Source organism: Palaemon carinicauda, chromosome 3 (genome assembly GCF_036898095.1).
Source record: "Palaemon carinicauda isolate YSFRI2023 chromosome 3, ASM3689809v2, whole genome shotgun sequence".
Taxonomy (NCBI): domain Eukaryota; kingdom Metazoa; phylum Arthropoda; class Malacostraca; order Decapoda; family Palaemonidae; genus Palaemon; species Palaemon carinicauda.
Genome location: NC_090727.1, coordinates 37,971,771 through 37,984,270, shown reverse-complemented (window position 1 = coordinate 37,984,270; position 12,500 = coordinate 37,971,771). Strand labels below are relative to the sequence as shown.

The following is a 12,500-nucleotide window of genomic DNA, read 5'->3' as shown; positions in this document are numbered from 1 at the left end:
TTCCTTCAGCCTAATCAGGGACTCAACCGAGTTCAGCTGGTACTGCTAGGGTGCCACAGCCCAACCTCCCACATTTCCACCACAGATGAAGCTTCATAATGCTGACTCCCCTACTGCTGCTACCTCCGCGGTCATCTAAGGCACCGGAGGAAGCAGCAGGGCCTACTGGAACTGCGTCACAATCGCTCGCCATTCATTTCTATTTCTGGTCACAATTATATAATAGTGTAGATCCTGTTGTCCCTTTGAATGAGAATCTAGTCAACATAATTGATAGGCGTATCCCTTCTCGTGTGCTAAGGTACCGAGTGAAGGACAAACCGTGGTTCAATGATGATTGTAGACGTGCTTTTTAGGAGAAGCAGGAGGCCTATCAACTTTGGAAGGGTAACAGATCAGATTTGACCTGGAACAACTATACTCAGCTTCGAGCTTTTGCTCAGAGAGTTTATGCCTCAACTTAAAAGGAGTACAATTTAACCATAAAAGAAACACTTTCTGGTACAACTCAGGAACATAAATGGTGGTCTACCCTTAAATCTGCACTCTTTGGTGTAGATGCAACAGTTCCTCCTTTACTTAAACCAGATGGCTCAGTCACTCACTGTCCAAAGGAAAAGGCAACCCTTTTGGCTGATGTTTTTGACAGTAAACAGAGTAATGAAAAACTTGAACTTCCTCATTCCTGTTTTCCTGAGGCTAAACTAACTAGTTTAGCTTTTCGATCTCGTGAGATTAAAGCTCTGTTGATGGACCTTGATGCTTATGGAGGTGTAGACCCAAATGGTATTTTTCTTTGTTTTTTATAAAGACAGCAGATTTCTTAGCTCCAAAGTTATCTGTTATTTTGCGCAAGTTAGCAAGAAGAGGAGCTTTTAGCACTAGTTGGAGAATTGGTAATGTTACTCCTCTATGTAAATGTGTTTGTGGTAGCTCAAGTCCCACTGATTACCGCCCAATTTCCATAACTCCCATATTATCTAAAGTTTTTGAACGTCTTCTGGCTAAACGTCTTAATAGGTTTGCTGAAGGTAATCATCTACTCCCTAGTTTGCAATTTGGTTTTCGTAAAGGCCTTGGAGCATGTGATGCCCTTCTTACAATCTCCAATGCTGTACAGAAATCCCTTGATTGTGGTCGGGAAGTTCGTATGATTGGCCTTGATTTTAGTGCTGCCTTTGACCGTGTTAATCACGAGGCCCTTATTTTCAAACTGAAACAGTTGGGAGTGGGTGGGTCGTTTCTTAGCATTATTACTGATTTTTTAAGTAATAGATCTCAAAGAGTTGTTGTTGATGGGCACCATAGTGATTATAGGAATGTGATATCCGGTGTTCCACAGGGTAGTGTTCTTGGCCCATTACTTTTCATACTATATACACATGACATGTGGTTTGGCCTAGAAAACAAGCTTGTTGCATATGCAGATGATGCTACTCTCTTTGCATCAATTCCATCCCCTGAATGTGGATCTAGGGTTGGTGAATCCCTTAATAGAGATTTAGCTAGAATTAGTGCATGGTGCAAATTATGGGGTATGAAGTTGAATCCTAACAAAACTCAAAGTATGATTGTAAGTAGGTCAAGGACGGTGGTTCCTCAACATCCGGATCTCAGTATTGATAATGTTTCTTTAAATATGTATGACTCTTTCAAAATTTTAGGTGTGATTCTCGACAGTAAATTTACTTTTGAGAAACATATAAGGTCTGTGTCTTCTTCAATTTCACAAAAAATAGGCTTATTGAGAAAGTCTTTCAAGATTTTCGGTGATCAATCTATTCTGAAGAAGTGTTTTAATTCTTTCATTCTACCTTGTTTTGAGTATTGTTCTCCTGTCTGGTCTTCAGCTGCTGATTCTCATCTTAATTTGTTGGACAGAAACTTGCGGTCTATTAAATTTCTTATTCCTGATCTAGATATTAATCTCTGGCACCGTCGTTCAATTAGTTCATTATGTATGTTGCATAAGATTTTTCACAACTCTGACCATCCTTTACATTCAGATCTCCCTGGACAATTCTATCCTGTTCGTAATACTAGGCAGGCAGTTAATTCTAATAGCCAGGCCTTCTCCATCACGAGGCTCAATACTACGCAGTACTCTAGAAGTTTTATTCCATCTGTGACCAAGTTGTGGAATGATCTTCCTAATCGGGTGGTTGAATCAGTAGAACTTCAAAAGTTCAAAGTTGGAGCAAATGCTTTTTTGTTGACCAGGCAGACATAGTCTTTTTATAGTTTATTTATGACATATTTGTTTTTGATGTTGTCGATAGTTTATTATATGACATGTCTGTTTTGACGTTGTTTCTTATTTTAGAATGATTTATTGTTAATTTGTTCTCTTCATTTATTTATTTCCTTATTTCCTTTCCTCACTGGGCTATTTTTCCCTGTTGGAGCCCCTGGGCTTATAGCATCTTGCTTTTCCTACTAGGGTTGTAGCTTGGATAGTAATAATAATAATAATAATAATAGCACGCTCTCTTGCCTCTCTCACATCTATCCTCCTATCACCCAGAGCTTTCTTCACACCATCCATCCACCCAAACCTTGGCCTTCCTCTTGTACTTCTCCCATCAACTCTTGCATTCATCACCTTCTTTAGCAGACAACCATTTTCCATTCTCTCAACATGGCCAAACCACCTCAACACATTCATATCCACTCTAGCCGCTAACTCATTTCTTACACCCGTTCTCTCCCTCACCACTTCGTTCCTAACCCTATCTACTCGAGATACACCAGCCATACTCCTCAGACACTTCATCTCAAACACATTCAATTTCTGTCTCTCCATCACTTTCATTCCCCACAACTCCGATCCATACATCACAGTTGGTACAATCACTTTCTCATATAGAACTCTCTTTACATTCATTTCCAACCCTCTATTTTTTACTACTCCCTTAACTGCCCCCAACACTTTGCAACCTTCATTCACTCTCTGACGTACATATGCTTCCACTCCACCATTTGCTGCAACAACAGACCCCAAGTACTTAAACTGATCCACCTCCTCAAGTAACTCTCCATTCAACATGACATTCAACCTTGCACCACCTTCCCTTCTCATACATCTCATAACCTTACTCTTACCCACATTAACTCTCAACTTCCTTCTCTCACACACCCTTCCAAATTCTGTCACTAGTCGGTCAAGCTTCTCTTCTGTGTCTGCAACCAGTACAGTATCATCTGCAAACAACAACTGATTTACCTCCCATTCATGGTCATTCTCGTCTACCAGTTTTAATCCTCGTCCAAGCACTCGAGCATTCACCTCTCTCACCACTCCATTTACATACAAGTTAAACAACCACGGCGACATCACACATCCCTGTCTCAGCCCCACTCTCACTGGAAACCAATCACTCACTTCATTTCCTATTCTAACAAATGCTTTACTACCTTTGTAGAAACTTTTCACGGCTTGCAACAACCTTCCACCAACTCCATATAACCTCATCACATTCCACATTGCTTCCCTATCAACTCTATCATATGCTTTCTCCAGATCCATAAACGCAACATACACCTCCTTACCTTTTGCTAAATATTTCTCGCATATCTGCCTAACTGTAAAAATCTGATTCATACAACCCCTACCACTTCTAAAACCACCCTGTACTTCCAAGATTGCATTCTCTGTTTTATCCTTAATCTTATTAATCAATACTCTACCATACACTTTTCCAACTACACTCAACAAACTAATACCAATATGTGGAGTAAGGTTGAAAAAGGGTATATGGAATATTCTCTGAACTATAATACCCTGAGACATGTTAAATCCAAGAAACTTTAATGAGCAGTAAAAATAGATTAATTCATCGTCTTCCAGCCTTTTCATGATTGGAATGGTCAATTGCATAACTCAAAACTGCTGCAATTAATTCAGTCAATTGTTATATATTTTGATTATGCAATTGTTTGTACCATGAACCCCATGAGTTTTGGTTAAGAAAATACACTCAAAACAAATATACTTTTGTCCTGAGAAATTTTCTCATCCTGTTCCTTTTCCATGTCGTGTCAGAAGGTCTACTTACAGATTCTCCGCCTTCGTATTTCAAATCTACAAAAATTGTTCTTCCTCCACTTATCTCCGCTATATAATAAACAACAAGTATCTGAGTATACATATATATATATATCTATATATATATATATATATATATATATATATATATATATATATATGTATATATATATATATATATATATGTATATATATATATATATATATATATATATGTATGTATCTATGTATGTATATATATATATATATATATATATATATATATATATATTACATCATTATATCTTCTGGTCACGCTGAGGTCTCCCAGATTCTCGGATAAGTGGGGGAGAGAGAGAATAGTAATAACCTGGTGAGATTGGTGTGGGTGCGTGCGTATCTATCTCAATATTTAGCCGTCATTATTGACAGGTTGCATACTCTAACATAAAATATTTAAGGAGAAATTACCATAGATCTGAGTAGGGTTAGGTAACGACAATGAGATTTTAAAAGACAAAAAATAAAAAAATGTGTAAAAAAAGTAATCACTTTTTTAAAAATTATCATTAACTAAAAATGTTAATATTGGAGAAACGTAGAAGACCGATAACTTAAAATAGTCGTGTTTCCATTTAAATAATTCCAAACTGGAAAAAACAAGAGATGGGAAAAGTGAATAACTTAATATATATATATATATATATATATATATATATATATATATATATATATATATATATATATATATATATATATATATATATCCGTTTGCCTAAACTTCACAGCTTGAAATTTATGTGGATCCTGAAAAAGTAACGGTGAAAAGTCATTTCTTTCGGTCACTGTTTTGGTCCAGAATGCAAATAACTGTGGAAGACACTGTCTGAACGAGATGAATATATCACAGGTGACAGTGAAGAATCGAAGTTTTGATGGAATTATAGATAGTTGGCAAGGGTGCAAACAGACTAGATATTGGCTTTCCCTCGAAAAACAGTTAATGCCGCTTGTTCCTCGTTATCATGTAAACACTTTGCTCGCCCAAATTATTTCACATTTCCCAGTGTCCAGGACTGAAAAAAGAGAAGAAAATGTACACTTTCCCTTGATAAGTTTGTTTCATGGGTCCTTGTAGACAAAATAATAAAAGCTTTAAAAATAATGATATGGCCTCACTTACAACCCGAGTTGGAAAAGAAGGATGCTATAACATCAAGGGCTCCAACAAGGAAATATAGCCGAGTGAGGAAAGGAAATAAGGAAATAAATAAACTATATGAAAAGTATTAAAAAATTAAAATAAAGGATTTTAAGAACAGTAACATTAAGACAGATCTAAACAATCAAAAGAGACCTTTGTCACCCTGTTCAACATAAAGACATTTGCAGCAAGTTTGAACTTTTGAAGTTCTTCAGATTCAACTACCCGATTAGAAAGATAATTCCACAACTTGGTCACACCTGGTGTAACATTTCTAAAATACCGTAGTATTGAGCCTCATGATGGAGAAGGCCTGATTTATAGAATTAACTGCACACCTAATAGTACGAACAATTACTAACAATAAAACAGTTTATGCTAAATTTATCTAATGATTTCAGGTACCTGGTCGTGGGCCACAATGACATTTTTAAATAACGAGACTACGGTCATTCTGCAAAGGGATAATTACAAGAGTACGCCAATTCCTTACTTTCTCAAGTTGTTAGGGTCTCATGTTGTTGTTGTTGTTTTTCGTTGTTGTTGTATTCCTCCCATTCATTGAATCATTATTAGTCTAGTTGGTAGAGGGGGTCTGCGTGCACCCCCCGGAAATCAATTTCTAATTGATGTCTTCCTATGGGGAAAAATGTGTAGAAAACAGTTTGCTATGTTAAAAATTTGAAATATTGTCCCACGTGCCTATTTTATGCAAATTAAGCCGCCATTACATGAAAATACTAAAATCGCTATAACTCCGCCAATGCAACAGATAACTGCAAAAATAAGGTGTCTAGACCCAGGTTTTGAGGGTCTAGCATCAATATAAGACCAGTCTCATAGTGACCACATGTATTCCTGACATGTAAGATATGCAAATTAGTGCCGCCATTACTGAAAAACCTATTTTTACCATATCTTTGCAAATGTTATAGCAATCGTGAAGAACGTGTTGTCTGTACCCTTGTTTTATGGGTTGATGTTTATAGTCTAGTTGGTAGAGGGGGTCTGCGTGCACCCCCCGGAAATCAATTTCTAATTGATGTCTTCCTATGGGGAAAAATGTGTAGAAAACAGTTTGCTATGTTAAAAATTTGAAATATTGTCCCACGTGCCTATTTTATGCAAATTAAGCCGCCATTACATGAAAATACTAAAATCGCTATAACTCCGCCAATGCAACAGATAACTGCAAAAATAAGGTGTCTAGACCCAGGTTTTGAGGGTCTAGCATCAATATAAGACCAGTCTCATAGTGACCACATGTATTCCTGACATGTAAGATATGCAAATTAGTGCCGCCATTACTGAAAAACCTATTTTTACCATATCTTTGCAAATGTTATAGCAATCGTGAAGAACGTGTTGTCTGTACCCTTGTTTTATGGGTTGATGTTTATTATTAGACTATATTTGAATGTGCCTTTTGCTTATTTGTTTTATTATAATGAGATATAGTCAGGTAATGAGAGATTCTGAGGGTACTTACCAATTAGTGTTTATTAAGCAGTGAAATATTTTTTATCATTTCATCATAGGTGGCAACACTTTACTGAATAGGAGAGGCTGTTCAAAGAGTCATCACTGCTGTCAGAAACTTCACGAATCCATTCACAATCCCAGATAAGGACAGGCTCTACTCCTTAGCCTCTGGTTCTCCTACATCCAAGGATGTTGAGAGGGATGTGCTGGAAGCTGACGCTGTAGGAAAAGCTGCAAAGGCTGACTTTATTACACGTTTGCAGAGCGGCCACCAAGGAAGCTTCTTCGACCCAATCAAAAGGAAGAAACTCAAGACCATGGAGGCATGCAACAAGAAGATCAAGCTCACATCATCGCAAGGAAAGGTAAGTTTATATTTCATTGAGCAAGTTATGTATTGTTAAGGGACTTATGTACAATCTGTATTACAATATAAAATTATAATATATATTGTTATTTCAGGTCATACAGTATCAGGAGCAAAGCAATGTTGCATTCCTTCTCCTTGTGAAGTCACAGTGCCTAGATGAACCAATTGACTTGGATGAACTCATGAAGTACAGCCTGATGCCAGTGCCTCCAAGTATTGGAACATCAGATGGATTTTTTGCGAAGACCAACAAAGCCACCATTCTGCACTACCTGATGGAAGAGTTCAACCAAGATGAGCTGCCTTATCCAAAGGATGCCCTATTCATCCAGGATGGAATGGCACTTCTCCATGTCCTTTCTAACTTGCCCCCGACCTGTGGGGAGATCTGCCTTCAGATACTTGACCAGATGATTGCCAAAAAACATTTCTTGTTCTCAACTGACAGCTATTTTCCGGGATCCATCAAAGCTCAGGAAAGACTTCGACGTGGCAGCTCAGAGAGGATCATTCTTGCCGGACCAGCAACAAGAAAGCCATACGACTTCAAGGTGTTCCTTGCAAATGACAACAACAAGAAGCAGCTCTGTCAACTCATGCTGCAGGTATGGAGTGGCCAACAGGCGGCATCTAGACTGGAGAGAACCGAGATGGCAGTACTGATTGTCGAGGGGAGAGCTCATCAGTTCGTTTCCAAAGAAGGCAAGGTATGTGAAATTGCACCTTTATTTTTAGGATGACTACATTCATTTACATGTTAATCCAAAATATGCTCAATGACCTTTTTTGTTTCAGGTCGAGGTGCTTGAGATGCCCACTATATACAGTAACCAGGAAGAGACAGATACGAGAGTGGTGTTGTACCTACATCATGCTGCTGTTCTTGGTTACAAGAATGCTGTGGTTAGAACCCCTGACACGGATATCTTCGTGATTCTACTCTACCATGCCCATGCTATCAAACTGACTGTGTACCTTGATACAGGATCAGGAAAGCAACGTCAGCTCATCAATGTATCTGAGCTTGCACAATCATTAGGGGAGGACTACTGTGCTACCCTTCTTGGCTTCTATGTCTTCACTGGGGAGGATTGTACCAGTGCTTTCAAAGGAAAAGGGAAGGTCGGTCCACTAAAAAAGCTTGAGAAGAACCCGAGATTCCACAAGGTGTTCAGAGAACTTGGGAATGACTGGAGCATAAATGGCCTAATGTTGAACCAGTTAGAACAATTCACTTGCTTGATGTACAGCCAAAGTCGTGATTTGTCTGTGGATGCCGTCCGATCTAAGATGCTTCGAAAGATGGTAGGAGAAAATGAAAAATTAACATTGAAATCTAAGGTGGACTTTGCTCGCCTCCCTCCATGTCTTTCAGCATTGAAGCCCCATGTCCAGCGTGTGAACCACCGGGTTTGTTTGTACAAACGAGCTAACGAACCCATTTGTGAAAAGCCAAACCCCTACGACGAGGGCCAGGGATGGATAAAGACAGAAGAAGGCATGCTGGAACCATTGTGGTCATGTGGTCCAGTACTACCTACCTCACTAGTTGATCTCCTTGAAACTATTGATGATCAGGAGGAAGCAGAAGATAATTGCGAAGACGAAGAAACAGATTCATTTGACTTCGACAGCGATGAAAGCGATGACGATTGAAGCTTGTGATGACAGGGAACATTTAGATGATTTCCAGAAGCATCTATATCTTAATTTTTTTTTCTTCTTAATGTGCAAATGACACTTGTGATGAAAAAACGACTGGTCTTATGATGTTCTTTCACCCTTAAAATACGAGTACAGGCAACACGTTCTTCACGATTGCTATAACATTTGCAAAGATATGGTAAAAATAGGTTTTTCAGTAATGGCGGCACTAATTTGCATATCTTACATGTCAGGAACACATGTGGTCACTATGAGACTGGTCTTATATTGATGCTAGACCCTCAAAACCTGGGTCTAGACACCTTATTTTTGCAGTTATCTGTTGTATTGGCGGAGTTATAGCGATTTTAGTATTTTCATGTAATGGCGGCTTAATTTGCATAAAAAAGGCACGTGGGACAATATTTCAAGTTTTTAACATAGCAAACCGTTTTCTACACATTTTTCCCCATAGGAAGACACCAATTAGAAATTGATTTCCGGGGGGTGCACGCAGACCCCCTCTACCAACTGTACTAAGAGAGAGAGAGAGAGAGAGAGAGAGAGAGAGTTATAATTAGTATTTTCTCTACCATGTTAAAGCATAGCCTATGATTAGCCGCACATGTGCCAAATGTAAATGGAACTTCTAATTCAGTATCAGTGTTATTAAGGAAAATGATGTTGTCAGGAGGAAATTTGGCAACACTGCTTACTCACTATCACTAGAATCATTCGATTTATGAAACTTCCATATTTCCATTTTGTTTATATCGTTTCATTTATTGATATTTTCGTTATATTATCTATATTATTTTATCCTATATTATAAAATGCTAATTTTCAAATATATATATATATATATATATATATATATATATATATATATATATATATATATATACATATATATATATATATATATATATATATATATATATATATATATATATATATATATTAGATTACAGTCTCATTACTGTCTGGAAATTATTATTATTATTATTATTATTATTATTATTATTATTATTATTTCCATCACTTTCATTGTTTTCATCAAATTTTTCATCATCAGATGTCTCATCATCGTCCATCGTCTCAAGTATATCAGCCATACTTGTAGGAAGTGTAGTTCCCTTGAACCAACAGGGTTCTAGATTTCCATCCTTCATTATTCAACCATGATCCACAGCTGGATGAGGGACTTCAGGTTTGGGATAATAGGCACGTTTTCATATCGCAACCTGATAGTTCACCACCTGATATGCTCATTTAGACACTCTTGGTGGCTGAAGAGATGAAAGATCAACATTCTTCTTTGAATCCAGCGACTGCCCACTGCACTTTTAACTCGAGCATTTGGTATCGAAGCTGGTCAACCTCCTTTGTCTTAATTTTGGCAGATTACATGGTGCATGTGAAATCTTCAAGAGCAAGGAATATTTCATCTGTTACCTCCCATGACTCCCCTAGGCAACTGAAGACTTCTTGGTACTTTGGGCATTTCTGTAGAATTCGCAGCAGTTTCAACTTGACAATTCCCTTAAAGGCACTGGTCATATCGCATCTACTGAATGCATACAGACTAAGGAAAGCGGCACAGTAAGTTGGTGTGAACCCTTTCGATAGTTCTGTGACATCTATGAATCTCCTTCTATTCCCAGTGCCAGTATCAAAAAGGAGTTGCACACCTAAGTTTGGAGCATAATACAGAAGTATGAAGAATATGTCACTGTCTGGACTTCGAACCCGAAGAAATTTATATCCTTCATCCTTGGCATGGGGGGAAGGGAGTGAGAAGGGGGGAAGGAAGGGAAGGAAGGGAATGAGAAGGGAGAGGAAAGGAGGGGGAAGGGAGTGAGAAGGGGGGAGGAAAGGAGGGAAAGGGAATGGAAAGGAGGGAGGAAAGGAGTGGGAATGTGGAGAAAAGGAGGGAGTTAAGGAGGGGGAAGGGAGTGGGGAAGGGAGTGAGAAATGGGGAAGAAAGGAGGGGGAAGTGAGTGAGAAGGAGGGAGGAAAAGAGAGGAAGGGAGTGAGGAGGGTGGATGATACGAGGGGGAAGGGATTAAAAAGTAGGGAATAAAGGAGGGGGAAGGGAGTGAGAAAGGGGGAAGAAAGGAGGGGGAAGAGAGGGTGGCGAAAAGGAGGAGGAAGGGATTGAGAAGGAGGGAGTAAAGAAAGGGAAGGGAGTGAGAAGGGGGAAAGGAAAATAGGGGGAAGGGAGTGGGAAGGGGGGAAAGAAGGGGGAAGGAAGTGGAAAGGAGGGAGGAAAGGAGGGGGATGGGAGTGAAAATGGGGGAAAAAGGAGGGGGAAGGGAGTGATAAGGTTGGATGAAAAGAGGGGAAGGGAGTGAGAAGGAGGGTGAAAATGAGGGGGAGTAAGTGAGGAAAGGAGGGGAAAGGAAGAAAGAAGGTAGGAGGAAAGGAAAAAGAAGGGAGTGAGAAGGGGGAAGGAAAGGAGGGGGAAGGGAGTGAGAAGGGAGAGGGAAGGAAAGGAAGGGAATGAGAAGGGAGAGGAAAGGAGGGGGAAGGGAGTGAGATAGGGGGAGGAGAAGAGGGAGAAGGGAGTGAGAATGAAGAGAAAAGGAGGGAGAAGGGAGTGGAAAGGTGGAAGGAAAGGAGGGGACGGGAGTGAGAAGGGGGGAAAGGCGGGGGAAGGAAGTGGAAAGGAGGGAGGAAATGAGGGGGGAGGGAGTGAGAAGGGAGGGGGGAAAGATTGAGAAGGAGGGAAAAAAGAGGGGAAGGGAGCAAGAAGAGGGAGCATAGGAGGGAAAAGGGAGTGAAAAGGCGAAGGATAGGAGGGAGAAGGGAGTGAGATGGGGGGTAGGAAAGGTGGGGGGAAGGGAATGAGAAGGGGGAGGAAAGGAGGGTGAAGAGATTGGGAAGGCGGGAGGAAAGGAGGAGGAAGGGAGTAAGAAGGAGGGAGGAAACCAGGGGGAAGGGAGTGAGAAGGGAGGAGGAAGGGACCGAGAAGGAGGGAGGAAAAGAGGGGGTAGGGAGTTGGAAAGAGGGAGGGAAGGAGGGGGAAGGGAGTGAGAAGGGGGAAGGAAAGAAGGAGGAAGGGAACGGGAAGGAGAGAGGAAAGGAGTGGGAAGAGCGTGAGAAGGGGGAAGGAAAAGAAGGGGGGGGGACTGAGAAGGAGGGAGGAAAGGAGGGGGAAGGTAGTGAGAAAGGAGGAGGAAGGGAGTGAGAGAGAAGGATGAAAAGAGGGGGAAGGGAGTGAGAAGGGAGAGGAAAGGAGGGTAAGGGAGTGGGAAGGGGGGAGGAAAAGAGGAGGGAGTGAGAAGGAAGGATGAAAAGAGGGGGAAGGGAGTGAGAAGGGGGAGGAAAGGAGGGTAAGGGAGTGGGAAGGGGGGAGGAAAGGAGGAGGAAGGGAGTAAGAAGGAGGGAGGAAAGAAGGGGGAAGGGAGTGAGAAGGGAGGAGGAAGGGACTGAGAAGGAGGGAGGAAAGGAGAGGGAAGGGAGTGGGAAGGATGGAGGAAAGGAGGGGGAAGGAAGTGAGAAGGGTGGAGGAAAGGAGGGGGAGGGAGTGAGAAGGGGGGGAGAAAGGAGAAGGAAGGGAGTGAGAAGGAGAGAGGATAGAAGGGGGAAGGTGGGAGGAATGGAGGGGAAGGGTCCCTCTGGTAGGTACCAGAGGATACCCATGATTCCTCCGGAATCGCCGGAGGTGCTTTCATCATTCAATTTGGTTTAGCTTATTATGAGAAAAATACAGATGACTAAGTCTCCAATCCCTTAAAGACATCGATCCACTGAGACTGACTTTTGAGCCTCCG

General features: G+C 40.6%; 1 protein-coding gene and 1 long non-coding RNA gene across 2 annotated transcripts in view; one reads left to right on the top strand and one right to left on the bottom strand.

The window, feature by feature from the left end:
* LOC137637074 (uncharacterized) overlaps positions 1–12,500 on the bottom strand; it is a 151,887-nt gene that overhangs the window by 109,830 nt on the left and 29,557 nt on the right. The window lies entirely within an intron of this gene.
* Positions 6,889–12,500, top strand: part of LOC137638854 (uncharacterized) — a 34,590-nt gene continuing 28,978 nt past the window's right edge. The window contains exons 1-2 of the mRNA XM_068371266.1: positions 6,889–7,075; positions 7,173–7,575. Of these exons, the coding sequence (XP_068227367.1) occupies positions 7,028–7,075; positions 7,173–7,575 (451 nt within the window). The 5' untranslated portion in view covers positions 6,889–7,027. The remainder of the gene's footprint in view (positions 7,076–7,172; positions 7,576–12,500) is intronic.